General features: G+C 48.9%; 1 protein-coding gene across 1 annotated transcript in view; it reads left to right on the top strand.

Moving 5' to 3' along the window:
- Nucleotides 1–20,318, top strand: part of LOC140409329 (hematopoietically-expressed homeobox protein hhex-like) — a 169,686-nt gene extending 149,368 nt beyond the window's left edge. The window contains exon 4 of the mRNA XM_072497742.1: nt 18,961–20,318. Within this exon, the coding sequence (XP_072353843.1) occupies nt 18,961–19,218 (258 nt within the window). The 3' untranslated portion in view covers nt 19,219–20,318. The remainder of the gene's footprint in view (nt 1–18,960) is intronic.
- Nucleotides 20,319–21,852: the final 1,534 nt, after the last annotated feature.

Here is a 21,852-nt window from a genome sequence, read left to right as displayed (position 1 = left end):
ACACACCAGGTCACAGAATATATATATTTTCTGTTGTATAGCAGAGATATATCAGCTTGGTTGACTTCAGCTCCAGCACCTTGCTTTTCTTCCTGCAGCTCTCTGGAAACACACAGACACCCACAAGCTGCTTTTTCTAACTGAAACCAAAAGCAGAAGTGAGCTCAGCTCCCCCCCTGTGACATCACTTCAGTAATATGGTCAACTCCATTCCTTAAAGGTACATTGTTTAAACTGTTGCTCTTTTTAGCCTTAGTTTTATTACCTCTGATTATGTCACCTTTGCACACGAGTCGCCAGGTATCTTTCTGATACCGCCACGTGGTTCAAGCTCGAGTTCTGATTAATAAGTCAGCACACCGCTTAGTAAGATTGAAATCAACGGTCATTTATTATATACAACAATTAATGCTTACACAATAATCCTACTATCCAGTGATAGAAACCTACCACTACTGGCCAATACTTAACTTTAGGAAGGGCGCCCACCAGGTCAGGGAAACGAATGGCTTATCTAATTGGATCTGGCCCGCGGGATTCAAAAAGGCTGATACGGATCGATGGCTAGTAGTCTTTATCGGGTAGCGATCGCTGGAGTCAGACTTACTGTTTCTGGTCGATGTTCTTGCGAAGGTTGCGAGCAGGTGAAGAAGGGAGAAAGAGAGAGAGATCTGAACTTGGCCCCTCACTTTATAGGGCCCTGGGGCTTCCCGCCTCTCGGGGCGGCCCTTGACCCTGAGTCCCAAGTGATTGGACTTGTTCCCAATCACTGGGTTCGATATGTCCAATAACGGGGCGATTCCTCGATCGGGGGGTGGTCGCTCACCTGTCTTTGTTTCGGCCACTACAGGCGCCGACAGGTCTGGCCCGGCATTCAATTGCTAATATGTTGCAATTGTTCCCGGGGATAGCCAATTAAACTGCAGATGTCTGGGTTGATGTGCTGCTAATGGTCTTGAGTATCGATCTGGGCTGACTTCCCCAGAGCCGAATACGCTATTCTGTCTGCAGCTGTCCGTTTGTGTCCTGTTGGCTGCTTTTCCCATCAGCCTTTTCGGTTAGCCATTTTAAATCAGGTTTTGGCCAAATTAATAGGGAATCAGCCATTTTAGGTGGCTACAAAACATCCATTTCTTAAAGGTAGTCTCACATGACACATCCCCCCCCCCCCCCAGCAAAAAAAAATAAACCATCAACTTCAAGATGGTTTCATTTTTCACCTTTGCACCATCAATTAAGAAATGCTCACAGTAAAAACCGGTTCAAAAGAAACAACATACGCAAACAGGTATAATAATATAGTCCATTTTATCCCCCCCGTTCTTCTTCCTCCAACCAAACTCCTTCTTGATTGACAGTCTCGTTGAACAAGAAAGTCTCTGCACGATCCATCCATTCCTCTACTCCTCGGCATTTCTCTTGAGAATCAGATACTTTAGTTCCATCTGACCACAGAGCCCCTTGCAATTCTCCAATACAGGATCATTGGTTACCACAGCTTTCAGGCAGTCAAATGCCTGTTGAAAGTCCACTGTCCATTGAAATTTTTTACGGTTCTTTAGCAAGTCCATCAGTGGAGTAATCACGCTACAAATCTTTTGCACAAATGTTCGATCAAATTCATTCATGCTAAGAGATCGCATTATTTCCCTTCGTCTTGAGGGTATCGGAAACTCCACAAGGAAAGTGATTTGGGCTTCTCCAAATTCACTTTCGGCTAGGTTCATCAACAAACCCGCCACCTGAAGTCGATTGAAGAACGCCATACGATGTTTTAAATGTTCTTTACATGTCTGGAAGTTGGAAATAATAGCAGATTGTCCCACTTTCTCAATGCATTCCTTCAAACATGGGATAGGATAAGAGTCCGTTCTTGTAACTGCATTCACCTTTCGATAGTCCATGCACAACCGTTGGGTACCGTCTGGTTTAGGTACCATCACTATGGGTGAACTCCATTGGCTGCAACTTACTTCAATTATGCCATTTGTAAGCATACTCGCAATCTCTTTGTTAACCTGTGCCAATTTTAAAGGGTTAAGTCTATATGGATATTGTTTGATAGGAACAGCATTTCCCACATCTACATCATGTATAGCCATTTTAGTACTTCCCAATTTATCTCTCCAAACTTGCCTATGTGATATCAATAAATCTTTCAGGTCAATTTGTTTTTCCTCTGGATTGTAACTTAACAATTCATCCCAATTTTTAAGAACATCCTCATTTTCCAATTTAATTTGAAGTATGTCAAATTCACAGTCATCTGGATTTGGTTCGTCACTTTGAGTTAGGATCATTAAAACCTCCTTTTTCTCTCCTTCCCTTTCAAAGTACCTTTTAAGCATATTCACATGACACACTCGGTGAGTCGTTCTTCTATCTGGTGTTTTTACCACATAATTCACCTCGCTTAATTTCCTCTCAATCTGATACGGTCCACAAAACCTAGCTTTTAAAGGCTCACTTACCACTGGTAACAACACTCAAACTTTATCTCCACTCGCAAAACTACGAACTTTGGATTTCTTGTCCGCTACCCGTTTCATCACATTTTGTGCAACTTTCAAATGTTGTCTAGCCAATTCACCTGCTCTATTTAATCATTCCCTAAAATTCGACACGTAATCCTATAGTGTAATTTACGATTTCTCACCCACCAATTTTTCCCTAATCAATTTAAGTGGTCCTCTTACCTCATGACCAAAAATTAGTTCAAAAGGACTAAATTTGGTAGACTCATTAGGTGCATCCCTAATTGCAAACTATACGAATGGGATTCCTTTATCCCAGTCCTCTGGATAATCTTGACAATAAGCCCTCAACATTGTCTTTAATGTCTGATGCCACCTTTCTAACGCTCCCTGTGATTCTGGATGGTACACAGTTGATTTAAATTGTTTCATTCCTAAGCTATCCATAACTTCTTTGAATAACTTTGAAGTAAAATTTGATCCTTGATCCGATTGAATTTCTGTGGGTAATCCATATCTAGTAAAGAATTTAAATAACTCCTCCACAATCCTTTTAGCTGTAATATTACGTACTGGAATGGCCTCTGGAAACCTAGTAGACACATCCATTATAGTCAAAAGATATTGATTCCCACTTTTTGTTTTAGGAAGCGGTCCTACACAATCAATGAGGACCCTTGTAAAAGGTTCCTCAAATGCTAGAATGGGCATTAAGGGCACTGGTTTTATCACTGTTTGAGGTTTCCCTATCACTTGACATGTGTGACATGATTGACAAAATTTAACTACATCTTTATGTAGTCCAGGCCAATAAAAATATTTCTGGATTTTAGCTTGAGTTTTCCTTATTCCCAAATGACCTCCCACTGGTACCTCCTGTGAAACTCGGAACACCTCCCTTCTATACCCTACCGGCAATACTACTTGATGAACTTCTGCCCACTTTTCATCCGCCTGCATATGTACAGGTCTCCATTTTCTCATCAAGACTTCACTTTTACGGTAATAACACTCTGGTATACTCTCAGATTCCTCTTACGTGTATGCTTTCTGATGTATCCGTTTAATTTCTACATCTTTCTGTTGTAACTCTGCCAATTCTCCTGAACTAAAAATATCCGCCTCATCCTCCACCTGTTCTTGTTCTTTTTCAACCACCTGATCAAAAATCGTTTCTGATAATTGTACTTCAACTTCATCTTCACTCCTTGATTTCTCCTCTTGTCTTAACCTGTGACTTTGTGACCTTGTTACTACACAATCCGGAAAAATCCCAGGATATCCGTCCTTCAATCCTTTAGTTGTCTGATTTTCCACTGGCTTATCAACCACAGTAGGCATCACTCCCACCTGCGATCCAGCAATATCATTACCCAAGATAAACTGTATTCCTGGACAAGATAGTTTATCTATTACTCCTACTACCACTTCACCACTCTTCACTTGACTTTCCAACCGCACCTTATATAATGGAATGCCACTCCTCTCACCCAGAATTCCACATATCACCACCTTTTCTGGCACCATTCTTCCCAAACTACATAATTCCTCATCTCTTACCATTAAAGATTGACTAGCCCCTGTATCTCTTAAAACTGTGACTTCTTTACCTGCTCCTCCTGATACACATGAGTAAACTTTACCCACACAAGTAAATTCTTTAAAGACATCTGGCACCTTCTGAACAATTACTTCTTGAACAGGCTGTACAATCACTTGCACCTCCTTCCCTTCCCTTGCACTTTCCTTTACCACTCTAACAAATCCCTCTGTCTTATCCTATTTTACCACATCAGCCTTCCCAGTGCTTTTCTTCGACCACCAACACTGTGACTTTACATGGCCTAGTTTATTACAGTGAAAACATCTGAAACGTTACATTTCTTTTCCACCCTCCTGGATTTATTTTTTAATCTGAGGTACACTCTCTTTATTGTCTCCCATCGGATCACCTTTACCTTTACCACTTGAGTATTTCTCATGTCCTCAGTTTCTATCCCTCACTGGCTGAAACTGATGTCGGAAACCAATCTTTGATTTATGAACTAATTCATAATCATCTGCCATTTCCGCTGCTAATCTCACAGTTTTAACCCTCTGTTCTACCACATGAGTTCTCACTACATCAGGAATTGAATTTTTAAACTCCTCCAAAAGTATAATTTCTCTGAGAGCTTCGTACGTTTGGTCTATTTTCAAAGCCCTTATCCACCTATCAAAATTACTCTGTTTGAGCCTTTCAAACTCCATGTATGTTTGACAAAATTCTTTGCTTAAACTTCTGAACCTTTGTCTGTAAGCTTCAGGCGCTAGCTCATATGCACCCAAGATGGATTTCTTCACCTCCTCATACATTCCAGATTCCTCCTCCGGTAGCGATGCAAACACTTCACTAGCTCTACCTGCCAGCTTTGTTTGAATCAGTAATACCCACATGTCCTGTGGCCATTTCATTTGTTTAGCTACCTTCTCAAATGAAATGAAAAAAACTTCTACCTCCTTCTCGTCAAACCTTGGCAATGCTTGGACAGATTTAAATAGATCCCCACCACGTCTTTGACTCTGAAGCTCTGTCTCATTATCCGCATCCATCTCCTCCAACTGTACGTGTCCCTTTGCGTCTGCCAATTTTAACTGATTTTCATGTTTCAGAGCCTTTTTCCGAAGTTCAAACTCTCTCTTTTTCCCTTTCCTCTTTATCTCTTTCTTTGCTTCTGTCTTCTCTCTCCTTTTCTGTTTCCTCTCTATCTCTATCTCTTTCTTTTCTTTCATTGCATATTCAAGCCGCTTTTATTCTTTTTCATGTTCGAATTGCTTAATCTGCAACTGGAGCTTTGCCTTATCTAATGAGTCAGAATGTATCACAGGCAAACGTAAATACGCAGATCCCGCGTTAAGTACCTCATCTTTTCGTATTTTGCTGGGCAGTGTTAACTGCTATGCTTTCGCCAAACCTAACACTCTGTTTTTACTCTCTGTCTGTAAGGTATCACGTGTTATCGCGTCCAACCGCAAAAATGTCTGAGCCTCCGAAAGAGCCATTGTTCACAACACTCTCCCCACTTAAACTAAAATACCACACCGGAAAAGCAACAATCCTTCACTGCCTTTAAGTTCACAAAAGCCAATCCAATAGATAGACTTTTATCCCCCTCGAGCCCCCAATTGTTATGGCCTCGGTGTTTTCAGAACCCCAAAATGTATCATGGAGTTCAACCAACCTCTCCCTTTAATGGATTGTCGCTTTTGAAGCACACGGCTTGTTCCCTGTGGTATTATAGGTATTACGGTACCTGATAGGCTAAAGCACCATTGGTGGAAACTGTAAGCTTTCTATTGGTTAGAACGTATGATAGCTCCGCCCTGCTGGGCGGGGTATAAGAACCCGTACCGCCCCAGCAGTCTTCCTTCTGTACCTGAGCTGCTGGGGGAAACATCTAGCTTATTAAAGCCTTCAGTTGGACTACAACCTCGCTTGGATTGGATTGGATTTGTTTATTGTCACGTGTACCGAGGTACAGTGACAAAGTATTTTTCTGCGAGCAGCTCAACAGATCATTAAGTACATGAGAAGAAAAGGGAATAAAACAAAATACATAATAGGGCAACACAACATATACAATGTAACTACATAAGCACTGGCATCGGATGAAGCATACAGGGTGTAGTGTTAATGAAGTCAGTCCATAAGAGGGTCATTTAGGAGTCTGGTGACAGTGGGGAAGAAGCTGTTTTTGAGTCTGTTCGTGCGTGTTCTCAGACTTCTGTATCTCCTGCCCGATGGAAGAAGTTGGAAGAGTGAGTAAGTCGGGTGGGAGGGATCTTTGATTATGCTGCCCGCTTTCCCCAGGCAGCGGGAGGTGTAGATGGAGTCAATGGATGGGAGGCAGGTTCGTGTGATGGACTGGGCGGTGTTCACGACTCTCTGAAGTTTCTTGCGGTCCTGGGCCGAGCAGTTGCCATACCAGGCTGTGATGCAGCCCGATATGATGCTTTCTATGGTGCATCTGTAAAAGATGGTAAGGGTTAATGTGGACATGCTGAATTTCCTTAGTTTCCTGAGGAAGTATAGGCGCTGTTGTGCTTTCTTGGTGGTAGCGTCGACGTGGGTGGACCAGGACAGATTTTTGGAGATGTGCACCCCTAGGAATTTGAAACTGCTAACCATCTCCACCTCGGCCCCGTTGATGCTGACAGGGGTGTGTACAGTACTTTGCTTCCTGAAGTCAATTACCAGCTCTTTAGTTTTGCTGGCATTGAGGGAGAGATTGTTGTCACTACTCCACTCCACTTGGTTCTCTATCTCCCTCCTGTATTCGGACTCATCGTTATTCGAGATCCGGCCCACTATGGTCGTATTGTCAGCAAACTTGTAGATGGAGTTGGAACCAAGTTTTGCCACGCAGTCGTGTGTGTACAGGGAGTAGAGTAGGGGGCTAAGTACGCAGCCTTGCAGGGCGCCGGTGTTGAGGACTATTGTGGAGGAGGTGTTGTTGTTCATTCTTACTGATTGTGGTCTGTTGGTCAGAAAATCGAGGATCCAGTTGCAGAGTGGGGAGCCAAGTCCTAGGTTTTGGAGCTTTGATATGAGCTTGGCTGGGATTATGGTGTTGAAGGCGGAGCTGTAGTCAATAAATAGGAGTCTAATGTAGGAGTCCTTGTTTTCGAGATGCTCTAGGGATGAGTGTAGGGCCAGGGAAATGGTGTCTGATGTGGACCGGTTGCAGCGGTATGCGAATTGCAGTGGATCAAGGCGTTCTGGGAGTATGGAGGTGATGCGCTTCATGATTAACCTCTCGAAGCACTTCATTACGACTGAAGTCAGGGCCACTGGTCGGTAGTCATTGAGGCACGTTGCCTGATTCTTCTTTGGTACCGGTATGCTGGTGGTCTTCTTGAATCAGGTGGGGACCTCGGAGTGGAGTAGGGACAGGTTAAAGATGTCCGTGAATACCTCTGCCAGCTGGTCCGCGCAGGCTCTGAGTGCATGACCAGGGATCCCGTCTGGGCCCGTCGCCTTCCGAGGGTTCACTTTCAGGAAGGCCGATCTGACTTCGGAAGCTGTGATGGTGGGTATGGGTGAATTATGGGCTGCTGGGGCACTCGCCAGTGGATTGTTGGTTACCTGCTCGAACCGAGCATAGAATGCATTGAGTTCATCGGGGAGGGGTGCGCTGCTGCCAGAGATACTGTTCGGCTTTGCTTTGTAGCCCGTTATGTTGTTTAGTCCTTGCCACAACCGGCGAGAGTCTGTCTGTGACTCTAGCTTGGTTTGATATTCTCTCTTGGCATTCCGGATGGCTTTGCGGAGGTCGTACCTGGATTTCTTGTATAGGTCAGGGTCGTCTGACTTGAACGCCTCAGATCTGTCCTTCAGTAGGGGGTCAATCTCGCGATTGAGCCATGGTTTCCGGTTGGGGAACGCACGTACTGCTTTCTTTGGCACGCAGTCGTCCACACATTTGCTGATGAAGTCTGTGACGGTGGTGGCATACTCATTTAAGTTGGTCGCTGAGTTGTTAAATATGGACCAGTCCACTGTCTCTAAGCAGTCACGTAGGAGCTCTTCTGTCTCCTCGGACCAGCACTGCACAACCTTCTTAGCTGGATTCTCCTGCTTGAGTTTCTGCTTGTATGCCGGGAGAAGGAGCACCGTCTTAAGGCCTGATTTCCCAAAGTGCGGTCGGGGGATGGAACGGTAGGCACCCTTGATTTTTCAGTAGCAGTGGTCAAGAGTGTTGCCGCCCCTGGTGGGACAGGAGATGTGCTGGTGGAATTTTGACAGTACAGTCTTGAGTTTGGCCTTGTTGAAGTCTCCGGCCACGATGAACAAGGCCTCCGGGTGTTCTGTTTCGTAGTTGTTTATTACTGTGTATAGTTCGTCCAACGCCTTCCTCACTACTGCCTGGGTTGGGATGTAGACCGCTGTGATAATGGCTGAAGTGAACTCACGTGGAAGATAATATGGGCGGCACTTCACGGTCAGGTATTCCAGGTCTGGGGAGCAGTAGGTCGCCAGAGTCACCACATCCAAGCACCAGGAGGAGTTGATGAGGAGGCAAACCCCTCCTTTGCCTGATGATGCCGTGCGGTCCGCCCGGTGAATTGAGAAGCCTTCAGGTTGTATGGCACAGTCCGGTGAGGCGGGGGTGAGCCATGTCTCTGTGAAACAGAGCACACAACTGTCTCTTACTTCCCTCTGAGAGGTAAGTCTGGCGTTAAGTTCATCCAGCTTGTTTTCGATCGCTTGAACGTTTGCCAGGAGTATGCTGGGGAGAGGGGTCTTGAAACCGCGTTGCTCCAGTCTAACCTGCAGACCGCCGCATTTCCCTCGCTTCCTCGGTCGGCGGCTGCTGCTGGATGATCCTGGGATCTGATGGCCGATGTCAGCTCTTGTGGAAGGTAGGTGGTTGCGTATGGCGGGGTCCAGGGTGCTGGCAGGGAACAGGGCGCTGTTTACGTATCTGGGGTCGCGCCCGGCAGGGTCCCGGGCGCTGGTTGAGGTAGAGGGGTTGCTAGGGGGGCGGGTTTGCGATCCGGATGGGTCCCGGCCTTCTGCGGGCGCGGGAACACCTTGCAGCGCGTTCGGGTCCTCGCGCGGGGTCTCCGCCGTTTCGGGGGTCCTGGGTCATGGGCAGGGGCTTCCTGAGGCAGGTTGGGCTGGGTCCCGTAGTCTGTTCCCTCCCTGGGCGCTCCTGGGGCCGGATCTTGAAGTAGGCCCGGTCGAGCCTCCACGTGGATTTTTCTTTCTTTCATCACCAGGTAGGTCGGGTTGTTGGGCGGGTCTCTCCGGGTCGGGTCGCTGGGGGTTGCGTTGGGCCGGGTCTTGCTGTCGGGGGTCGGGAGCTCCGGGGACTGGGCAAGGCGATCCGGGGGCTGCCGTTGGTAGTTAGGCCGGGTTGGGAGCTCCGATGTCCGGGTCGGCTCCAAATCGAGGTCGGGGCTTCATTTCCGGTTTGGGCCCGATTTTCTTCCAGGTCGCGGAGGTCAGGTCGGGTCGGGTCAAAAGGTCTCCACGGGCCTCGGAGGATGTTGAAGCCTGCAAGAGATGATAAGAGAGAGTGGTTAGTAATGTTAGTTTTAGAGTTAATTTTTAAAAGATTAGAACGAGTATAGGTTCAGTAAAAAGTGGATCTGTTTGGGAGAGCTCGCAGAGAGTCGCCTCGCTCCGGCACCATCTTGGAACCTTGGAAGCTTTAGTGGTCATTGATCGTGCATCAATTTAATAAGCTAGATTTTAAGAAGAAAGGATGGAGCTCCGAATCAAGCCGGAGTGTCTGCAACTCAACCCCCAACGCGGCAAACTCAGCGGCAATCTTTAAGCACTGGCTAGCGTGCTGTAAAGGGTATCTTGGGACGGCCGAAAACGCACTCACGGGAGAGCAGAAACTGCACGTCCTGCACTCAAGGGTGAGCCCGGAGATTTACACCCTCATCGAGGAAGCGGAAGACTTCGATGCAGCAATAGAGCTGCTAAAAGGACACTATATTCGCCCGGTAAACCAGGTCTACGCCCGGCACCTGCTTGCAACAAGGCGAAAAACCCCTGGGGAATCGCTGGAGGAATTCTACCGTGTGCTCCTGGTGTTGGGAAGAGGTTGCAGCTGCCCGCAGGTTTCGGCGAGCGAACACACGGAACTCTTAGTCCGGGACGCTTTCGTGGCAGGTATGCTGTCCTCCCAGATCCGCCAGGGTCTGTTAGAAAAGGACACCCTGGGACTCAGGGAGGCACGGGCCCTTGCAGGCTCCATGGACGTGGCCTCCAGGAACACCCGCGCTTACGTTCCCGACCGCGCGGCAGCCCCCTGGGCAGCGTGGAACCCCTCCGCGGCCGACCCCGAGACTTCCCCCGTTCCCCCACAGGCCTGCGCTGCAAGGCGGCCTGGCAGCCCCGGGGGGCCCTGCTGCTACTTTTGCGGGCAGGCCAAGCACCCCCGCCAGCGCTGCCCGGCCCGCGCATCCACCTGCAAGGGATCCGGCAAAACGGGACATTTCGTGGGGGTATGTCAGGCCCGTGCGGTTGCTGCGGTCTCCGGTGGCAAATGCGGACCGCAACCACAAACTTCTCCACGGGCCCCGTGCGGCCAGCGGTCGCCGCCATCTTCCTATTCCAGGGCCACGTGCGGACCCCGGGCGCCGCCATCTTGTTCCGCGGATGGCACGTTGGAGGGATGGGCGGCGCCATTTTGTGCACCCCCAGCCATGTGCGACCAATGGGAGCCGCCATCTTGGATGAACCCCCAGGACCCCAGCTCGGCTGACCACGCACTGCCCGAAGAGAACTCTCAACTGCTGCGACTAGCCTCGGTGACTCTGGATCAGTCTCGGCCTCGAACACTCTCAACTGCTACGATGACCGTATTCATCAACGGGCACGAGACGTCCTGCCTAATCGACTCTGGGAGCACGGAGAGCTTCATACACCCCGATGCGGTAAGGCGCTATTCTCGCCTCATCCACCCCATTAATCAAAAAATCTCCCTGGCCTCCGGGTCACACTCAGTGGAGATAAAGGGGTTTTGTGTAGCAAACCTCACAGTCCAGGGAAGGGAGTTCATAAATTTCTGTCTCTACGTCCTTCCCCACCTCTGAGCGGCTACACACCAGGGTTTAGACTTCCAGTGTAACCTTCAAAGTCTGACCTTCCAATTCGCCGGCCCTATACCCTCCCTTACTGTCTGCGACCTCGCGACCCTTAAGGTCGACCCGCCTTCCTTCTTTGCGAACCTCACCCCGGATTGCAAACCCGTCGCCACCAGGAGCAGATGCTACAGTGTCCAGGGCCGGATCTTTATTAGGTCAGAGGTCCAAAGGCTAATGAGGGAAGGGGTCATTAAAGCCAGTAACAGCCCCTGGAGAGCTCAAGTAGTGGTGGTAAAGACCGGGGAAAAGCATAGGATGGTCATCGACTACGGTCAGACCATCAACAAGTTTACGCAGCTGGACGCGTACACTCTCCCCCGCATATCCGACCTGGTAAACAGGATCGCGCATTATAAGGTCTTCTCCACGGTGGATCTCAAGTCCGCCTACCACCAGCTCCCCATCCGCACTAGTTACCGCAATTACACTGCCTTCGAGGCGGATGGGCGGCTCTATCACTTCTTAAGGGTTCCCTTCGTTGTCACCAACGGGGTCTCAGTCTTCCAGCGCGAGATGGACCGAATGGTTGACCGGTACGGTTTACGGGCAACATTCCCGTATCTCGATAATGTCACCATCTGCGGCCACGACCAGCAGGACCATGACACCAACCTCCGAAAATTCCTCCAGACTGCAAAGATCCTTAACCTTACATACAACAAGGATAAATGCGTGTTTAGCACCGACCGCCTAGCCATCCTCGGCTACGTAGTGCGAAATGGAGTTATAGGTCCTGACCCTGGACGCATGCGCCCCCTTATGGAGTTCCCACTCCTTCACCGCTCCAAGGCCCTGAAACGTTGCCTAGTATTCTTTTAGCTACTACGCCAAGTGGGTCCCCAACTAGCGGACAAGGCCAGTCCCCTGATCCAATCCACAGCTTTTCCCATGTTGATAGAGGCCCGCCAGGCTTTCAGCCGCATCAAAGCAGACATTGCAAAGGCCACGATGCCCGCCATCGACGAATCCCTCCCCTTCCAGGTCGAGAGCGATGCGTCCGACGTAGCTCTGGCGGCCACTCTCAACCAAGCGGGCAGACCCGTGGCCTTCTTCTCTCATACCCTCCATGCTTCCGAAATCCGCCACTCCTCAGTCGAGAAGGAGGCCCAGGCCATAGTAGAAGCTGTGCGACATTGGAGGCATTACCTGGCCGGCGGGAGATTCACTCTCCTCACGGACCAATGGTCGGTTGCTTTCATGTTTGATAATGCACAGTGGGGCAAGATAAAAAAACGACAAGATCTTGCGGTGGAGGATCAAACTCTCTACCTACAACTACGAGATCTTGTACCGTCCTGGGAAGCTAAATGAGCCTCCTGATGCCCTGTCCCGCGCCACATGTGCCACCGCACAAGTGGACCGCCACCGAGCCCTCCACGAGGACCTCTGCCACCCGGGGGTCACTTGCTTTTTCCATTTTGTCAAGACCCGCAACCTGCCCTACTCCACCGAGGAGGTCAGGACAGCCACCAGGGACTGCCAAATCTGTGCCGAGTGCAAACCGCACTTCTACCGACCAGAGAAAGCACACCTAATAAAGGCTTCCTGTCCCTTTGAACGCCTCAGCATGGACTTCAAAGGCCCCCTCCCCTCCACCGACCGCAACACGTACTTCCTGAACGTGATTGACGAGTACTCCCGGTTCCCATTCGCCATCCCCTGCCCCGACATGACCGCAACCACCGTCATCAAGGCCCTCCATAGCATCTTTGCACTGTTCGGGTTTCCCGCTTACATACTCAGTTATAGGGGGTCCTCCTTTATGAGAGACGAACTGGGTCAATTCCTGCTTAGCAAGGGCATCGCCTCGAGCAGGACGACCAGTTACAACCCCCGGGGTAACGGACAGGTAGAGAGGGAGAACGGAACGGTCTGGAAGACCGTCCTACTGGCTCTACAGTCCAGGAACCTCCCAGTCTCCCGCTGGCAAGAAGTCCTCCCGGATGCCGTCCACTCCATCCGGTCACTGCTTTGTACCACAACCAACCAAACACCTCACAAACGTCTCCTTGTCTTCCCCAGGAAGTCCTCCTCTGGGAGCTCACTCCCGACCTGTGGCAGCACCCGGACCCATCCTGCTCCGAAAACAAGTGCGGGCGCACAAGTCGGACCCGTTGGTCGAGAGGGTCCATCTTCTCCACGCTAACCCCCAGTACGCCTACGTGGCGTACCCCGACAAGATACGGTCTCCCTACGGGACCTGGCGCCCGCAGGAACCCCACGCACACCCCAACCACCAGTCCCACCCTCCGCTCCACCAGGGCACCTTACAGGAGGATCGGTCCTTCCTCCGGCCCCGTCTGGGCCCCCCACCCACCGACGCCCCCCGCAGGCGCTCCCTTCCCAGGTCAACCGTTTTCCCCACCAGCGCTGTCTAGGGGTGTCGAAGCTGCCATGGAGATTGAAGCCACGCTCCCGGAGTCACAGACGCCCGAGTCATCGGAGTCACCACCGAAGCTCCGACGATCACAGAGGACGACCAGGGCCCCCGATCGACTGATTGCGTCATTTTACTTGTAAACTTTAAATATAAACCATCAAATGTACATAGCTACCAGACTTGTAAATAGTTACTAAACGCTGTACGGAGGTATTATGGTACCGCCATAACTAATTATTCCACGTTGCCATGTTTTGTAGTTTCAGACCCCCCCTTGCCCCCGCCGCCGCCGGACTCTTCTTTAACAGGGGGTGAATGTGGTATTATTGGTATTACGGTACCTGAGAGGCTAAAACACCATTGGTGGAAACTGTATGCTTTGTATTGGTTAGAATGTATGATAGCTTTGCCTTACTAGGCGGGGTATGAGAACATGTGCCGTCCCAGCAGCCTTCATTCTGTACCTGAGCTGCTGGGGGAAACATCTAGCTTATTAAAGCCTTCAGTTGGGCTACAACCTTGGTTTAGTGGTCATTGATCGTGCATCATTCCCCAGCAGTGATATTACAATTATGGACACGCAGTTTTTGAAACAAAACAATGTTTATTCCATGAACTCAAATTAACCTATTAAATAAACATTGGGTCTCTTAACACCTGTTACTTCAAAGATAAATCCGAAAATAATACAACACTAAATAATCCCTCAAAATGTTCCTTCAAACATCCAAAAGGTTTCAAACCTTCAAAGCAGTAACATACCAGGACACAGAATATATATATTTTCTGTTGGATAGCAGAGATATATCAGCTTGGTTAACTTCAGCTCCAGCACCTTGCTTTTCTTCCTGCAGCTCTCTGGAAACACACAGACACCCACAAGCTGCTTTTTCAAACTGAAACCAAAAGCAGAAGTGAGCTCAGCTCCCCCCAACCCCTGACATCACTTCAGTAATATGGTCAACTCCATTCCTTAAAGGTACATTTCTTAAACATCCATTTCTTAAAGGTACTCTCACTTGACACAGCACATGACTTATTTCATTCCATTCCACACTTTTCTATGGTGGGAGGATTACTAATTTGAGTACCATATGCAATGCCCGACCCGAATCTGTCGTGTGTAATCGTGATATTCTCATATTGCTGGCTCATTGATTCAAAGGTTTAGAGATGCTCTAAGTGTCAGCATTGGCTCAGCAAGCGGACAGTCTGATGCAGTACAGGGTGTGTGTCTATGTGGCTTTCATCCCCACAACCCAAAAATGTGCCAAATAGGTGGATTGGCCACACTAAATTGCCCCTTAATTGGAAAAAATGAATTGGGTACTCTAAATTTATTGAAAAAAAGTACAGAGGGTATGCTGCAATGCCAGAGATAATTAAATCCACATCTCCATAACTTTCACAACCTCTCACGATGTGGCAAAGGTCTTCACAATCAATAAAGTGCTATTATAAGTGTTGAGAATTCAACAGCCAATTTGCATACAGCAAGCTCCCACAGAGAGCAATGTGATAATGAGCAGACAATCTGACGATGCTGACTGGGGGACAGGGCATTGTGAGAACGTCCCCCCTCCTCAGTGAGATAGTGGCATGGGATCTTTTGTGAGCACCTGTGGGATGAGGTGGGGCCTTGTTTTAATGACTCATCCAAAAGACAGCATCACCGACATTGCAGCAATCCCTCAGTAAATGCAAACCTCGCCACAGTCCCAGCGGACCGTAGGCTGCCCTTTCCCCTTTGAGTCAACACACCTCAGGCCAGGGGCAAGGTTGAGAAGGCAAGGTCTCCATCAATACCCTCAGCCAGTACAGGAATTGAACTCACGCATGGTTCTGCATCATAAATCAGTTGCCCAGCTAACTGAGCGAACTGGCGTCCTCTGAGTGAAGAAATTCCTCCTCATCTCCGCCCTAAATGGCCTGCCCCTTATTCTGAAACTTGTCCCCTGGTCCTAGATTCCCTAACCAGGAGAAACATCCTTCCTGCACTTATTCTAGTGAGCCCTTTAAGAATTCTGTCCACTTCATTGAGGCCACCTCTTATTCTTCTAAAATCTAGAGAACACAGACCCAACCTCCTGAATCTGTCCTCATAAAACAATCCGGCCATCCCAAGGATTAATCTGGGGAACCTTCCATACTCTCCTCTGTTTTTATTGGATAAGGGGACCACAACTATGTATAATACTCCAATTGTGGTCTCAACAAGGCTCTGTAAAATTGTGGCAAGAGTTCCAAACTCCTGTCCTCAAATTCTCTTGCAATAAAGATGTGGGGAGACGGTGCCATAACGGTATTGTCACTGGACTAGTGACAAGAGTAACGTTTTGGGGTCCCTGGTTCAAATCCCGCCCCTGCAGATGGTGAAATTTGAATTCAATAAAAAAAATCCATTGTCAAATGTCATAAAAACCCATCCGGCTCACCAATGTCCTTGAGGGAAGGAGATCCTTACCTGGTGTGGCTTACATGTGACTCCAGACCCACAGCAATGAGGTTGCCTATTAACTGCTCCCTCAAGGGCAATTAAGAATGGCCAATCAATCCCTGCGATGCCCATTCCCCATAAGCGAATATTTAAAAAAAATCCCATTTGTTTTCCTAATTGCTTGTTTAACCTGCCTATTAGTTTTCAGTGACTTATGAACATCTGGGGCGGGATTCTCCGCAATCGGCGCGATGTCCGCCGACCGGCGCCAAAAACGGCACGAATCAGTCCGGCATCGCGCCGCCCCAAAGGTGCGGAATCCTCCGCATCTTGAGGGGCCGAGCCCTAACCTTGAGGGGCTAAGCCCGCGCCGGACTGATTTCCGCCCCACCAGCTGGCGGGAAAGGCCTTTGGTGCCCCGCCAGCTGGCGCGGAAATGACATTGCCGGGCGGCGCATGCGCGGGAGCGTCAGCGGCCGCTCACGGTATCCCCGCGCATGCGCAGTGGAGCAGGTCTCTTCCGCCTCCGCCATAGTGGAGACCATGGCGAAGACGGAAGGAAAAGAGTGCCCCCACGGCACAGGCCCGCCCGCGGATCGGTGGGCCCCCACGGTCGTACAATGGTTAGCACTGTTGCTTCACAGCACCAAGGTCCCAGGTTCAATTCCCGGTTTGGGTCACTGTCTGTGCGGAGTCTGCACATCCTCCCCGTGTCTGTGTGGGTTTCTCCGGGTGAATACATTTCATAGAATTTACAGTGCAGAAGGAGGTCATTCGGCCCATCGAGTCTGCACCGGCTCTTGGAAAGAGCACCCTACCCAAGGTCAACACCTCCACCCTATCCCCATAACCCAGTAACCCCACCCAACACTAAGGGCAATTTTGGACACTAAGGGCAATTTATCATGGCCAATCCACCTAACCTGCACATCTTTGGACTGTGGGAAGAAACCGGAGCACCCGGAGGGAAAACCACGCACACATGGGGAGGATGTGCAGACTCCGCACAGACAGTGACCCAAGCCGGAATCGAACCTGGGACCCTGGAGCTGTAAAGCAATTGTGCTATCCACAATGCTACCGTGCTGCCCCTAAGTTTCCTCCCACAAGTCCCGAAAGACATGCTGTTCTGAATTGGACATTCTGACTTCTCCCTCCGTGTACCCGAACAGGCGCCTGAGTATGTCGACTCGGGAATTTTCACAGTAACTTCATTGCAGTGTTCATGTAAGCCTACGTGAGACAATAAAGCTTATTATTATTATTATAAATTTTCCTTCATCTGCAACCTTGAAGCATTACACTCGGTCCCCGCAGCCAAATCAAAGACACAGGGTCGGATGTTCCATCTCCTCTCAACATGTTTCGTGGAGGTGGAGACTACCCACCATTTGCCAGTGGCGGGTCTTGTGGTCACCCCACTGTTGACGGGATTTCCTGTTGTTTGCAACCCTGGAAGCGGGGGTTTTGGGGGGGGGGGGGGGGCGGGGGCGGGGGAGGGACGCACCATCAGCGAATTGCAAAATCCCACCGGCAGGAACGGGTGGAAAATCCCATCCACATATTGTGAATAACGGGGGCCCAAGCACTGCGGGGTAGCTTTAGCTCACTTGGCTAGACAGTGGTTCGTGATGCAGAGCGGGACCAGCAGCGCAGGTTCAATTCCTGTGCCTGCTGAGGTTATTCATGAAGACCCCGCCTTTGCAGTCTCTCCCTCTCGAAGGAGGAAGCAGCCTGTGGTCACCTGGGATCATGGTAACTTTACCTTACCTTCACTCGTCACACTCTGCCAACCTGCGAATGATCCATTCATCCCGACTCTCTTTCTGGGTTCATTGACTTTTAATTGAGCTTATCAGAAATTCATAGAATGGTTAAAGCACAGAAGGAGGCCATTTGGCCCCGCTTGTCCATGCCAGCTCTCCAGAAGGGCAACTGGCCTTGTCTCGCCTTTTCCCCGTAGCCCTGCAAACGTTTCTTTCCTCATGTGATTAACCAATTCCCTCCTGATTGCCTCGATTCAGCTTGCCTCCACCATTCTCTCAGGCAGTGCCTTCTCCATCTTAACTAATTGCTGAATAATAATAAAGCTTTGGAGTATTGCTAAAAAAAATGAGAAATGCTGTCAAAGCTTTTGGTCTTGCACTTATCAGAATAGCTCAGAAGAATTTTCCAATATAACGGGGGATCAACAATTTATACTTCATGAAACGAGAGTGCTGATTGGTTGGCAAGTGGACTCTGATTGGTGGTTGTGTTGCCATGGAGAATCCATAATAATATTAACCTTTTATTGTCACAAGTGTGAAGTTACTGTGAAAAGCCCTGAGTCGCCACATTCCGGCACCTGTTCAGGTAAACTGGTACAGGAATTGAACCCGTGCTACTGGCCTTGTTCTACATCACAAACCAGCTGTCTAGCCCGCTGTGCTAAACCCAGCCCCTGCATGGAACACTTAACTGTCCAGCCTTGTTCTAATTCAAACAAAGCTGCTTGACTCTGGTTGGTCAAGGCATTGCCCTGAGGAATGAACCAGGGAATGGCTGCCCCCAAGCTTTTGTTCAGATGAAAAAGGCACAATGTGTTCCTTATAGCTGCGCAGGACAGGGTCATTTGTGTGAATATGTATAGCCTGTAGCATGTGTAAGCCACATATGTTCACACACAGTCCCAACGAGTGCCAGACATAAAGTTTTGATAACATTTTCAGTAATAGTCAAGCTCTTAGTGGCCAAAGGAATTAAGTTTTTCTTTACGTCCGCTATTTCCTCTTTTTGCCTGTCACCTTAAATCGGATTGATCTGGTTCTCGATCCTCCCATCAGCGGGAATAGTTTTTTCCGATCTAATCTTCCCAGCCCCTTCATGATTTTGAATAACTGTCAGATATCCCCTCAACCTTCTCATCTCCAATCTCTCTTCAATACTGATGTTCCTCATCCCAGGAACCGCTCTAATGAATCTTCACTTCACTCCCTCTAATGCCTGCACACCCTTGAATGACTAACTTGTCCGTGTCTCACCAGGATTTGCCTGAGGAAGATAAATCCAACTGGTTCAAGGCTGAGCAAAGAGAGCTCACTGACCCAAGCGACAAAGCAAGCGGCAAAGGGACTGGGCAGCAGATCAAAGAGGTGACCACACAGCAGGGAAACACAGGCCAGTCTACCTGGAGTCCCAGAGGAACAGATTCGGAGAGCAGCGAGCAGGAAAGTGATGTTGAGGTGGACGTTAATTGCGACGACGATTTCAAACATCGCATGAAGAAGGAACAGGCCCCATGAAGTAGATTACCTGCCTGGCCCGTGAATGGTTTTGAAATGCACTTTGTCTCTTGCACACATTCTTTATAAAATGTGAATCCGAAAGAATAGGCTTAAACCTTGAGTGAACTGTTCTCCATAACTGAGGAGCATTTCAAGAGCCGCCCTGGGGTGTTTCGAAGTGTCAAGAAGCAAATGCTGCCATAGTGATAATGAACAAGGTGCTTTATATCCGGCACTGCCAATGGGTTGGAGATGAATGGGGACAGGGGCATTGTTAAAAGCATTAAGAATGCCGGTGTCATCAGAAATAGCGACTGCTTTTCATTTCCGAAACTAAATAGCGTCATTTCAACAGCAGAACTCAATGTGGTCAATGTCATTAGCGAACACAGTGAGTTCAGACCCAAAATAAAAGTATGTATCTAACTTACAATCAAATATAGCAGGGAAACACGATGATTTAATACGGAGCAATTCTGCGATATTGTGGGCTCTTGCTGTAAAAAGACAAATTGCTGGAAATCTGGCATGAGCTGAGAAGATAGAAACAGAGGTAACAGCTCACACCAGTGAGGTTTCATCAGAAACTTGGATAGTGTAGCAGGAGCTTTACTCTGTATCCAACCCCGTGTTGTACCTGTCTGGGAGTGTTTGATGGGACAGTGTAGAGGGAGCTTTACTCTGTATCTAACCCCGTGCTGTACCTGTCCTGGGAGTGTTTGATGGGACAGTGTAGAGGGAGCTTTACTCTGTATCTAACCCCGTGCTGTGCCTGTCCTGGGAGTGTTTGATGGGGACAGTGTAGACGGAGCTTTACTCTGTATCTAACCCCGTGCTGTACCTGTCCTGGGAGTGTTTGATGGGACAGTGTAGAGGGAGCTTTACTCTGTATCTAACCCCGTGCTGTGCCTGTCCTGGGAGTGTTTGATGGGGACAGTGTAGACGGAGCTTTACTCTGTATCTAACCCCGTGCTGTACCTGTCCTGGGAGTGTTTGATGGGACAGTGTAGAGGGAGCTTTACTCTGTATCTAACCCCGTGCTGTGCCTGTCCTGGGAGTGTTTGATGGGGACAGTGTAGACGGAGCTTTACTCTGTATCTAACCCCGTGCTGTACCTGTCCTGGGAGTGTTTGATGGGGACAGTGTAGAGGGAGCTTTACTCTGTATCTAACTCCGTGCTGTACCTGTCCTGGGAGTGTTTGATGGAGACAGTGCAGAGGAAGCTTTACTCTGCATCTAACCCCGTGCTGTACCTGTCCTGGGAGTGTTTGATGGAGACAGTGCAGAGGAAGCTTTACTCTGCATCTAACCCCCTGCTGTACCTGTCCTGGGAGTGTTTGATGGGACCGTGTAGAGGGAGCTTTACTCTGTATCTAACCCCGTGCAGTACCTGTCCTGGGAGTGTTTGATGGGGACAGTGTAGAAGGAGATTTACTCTGTATCTAACCCTGTGCTGTACCTGTCCTGGCATTGTTTGATGGAACAGTGTAGAGGAAGCTTTACACTGTATCTAACCTCGTGCTGTACCTGTCCTGGGATTGTTTGATGGAACAGTGTAGAGGAAGCTTTACACTGTATCTAACCCTGTGTGTACCTGTCCTGGGAGTGTTTGATGGGGACAGTGTAGAAGGAGATTTACTCTGTATCTAACCCCATGCTGTACCTGTCCTGGGAGTGTTTGATGGGACAATGTCGGGGAGCTTTAATCTGTATCTAACCCCGTACTGTACATTTCCTGGGATTGTTTGATGGGGACAGTGTAGAGGGAGCATTACTCTGTATATAACCCAATGCTGTACCTGTCCTGGGAGTGTTTGATGGGACCGTGTAAAGGGAGCTTCTCTCTGTATATAACCCCCTGCTGTACCTGTCTTGGGAGTGTTTGATGGGACAGTGTAGAGGGAGCTTTACTCTGTATCTAACCTCGTGCTGTACCTATCCTGGGATTGTTTGATTTCGGACAGTGTAGAGGGAGCTTTAATATTTATCTAACCCCGTACTGTACCTGTCCGGGGACTGTTTGATGGAGACAGTGTAGAAGGGGATTTACTCTGTATCTAACCCCACACTATACCTGTCCTGGGAGTGTTTGATGGAACAGTGTAGAGGAAGCTTTACACTGTATCTAACCCCGTGCTGTACCTGTCCTGGGAGTGTTTGATAGGGACAGTGTAGAGGGAGCTTTACTCTGTATCTAACACCGTGCTGTACCTGTCCTGGGAGTGTTTGATGGAGACAGTGTAGAAGGAGATTTACTCTGCATCTAACCCCATGCTGTACCTGTCCTGGGAGTGTTTCAAGGGACAATGTCGAGGGAGCTTTAATCTGTATCTAACCCCGTACTGTACCTATCCTGGGATTGTTTGATGGGGACAGTGTAGAGGGAGCATTACTCTGTATCTAACCCCGTGCTGTACCTGTCCTGGGAGTGTTTGATGGGACAGTGTAGAGGGAGCTTTACTCTGTATCTAACCCCGTGCTGTACCTATCCTGGGATTGTTTGATGGGGACAGTGTAGAGGGAGCTTTACTCTGTGTCTAACCCTGTCCTGTACCTGTGCTGGGAGTGTTTGATGGACCTATGATGTCCGAAACGTGTAAGATTCTGTGAGCTCTGAAATCATTCCTCCTCCATTTCGGTTAACAGTCTCTA

Source organism: Scyliorhinus torazame, chromosome 3 (assembly GCF_047496885.1).
Source record: "Scyliorhinus torazame isolate Kashiwa2021f chromosome 3, sScyTor2.1, whole genome shotgun sequence".
NCBI lineage: Eukaryota > Metazoa > Chordata > Chondrichthyes > Carcharhiniformes > Scyliorhinidae > Scyliorhinus > Scyliorhinus torazame.
The sequence above is the reverse complement of the archived record's forward strand: the minus strand, read 5'-3'. Positions and strand labels throughout refer to the sequence as shown.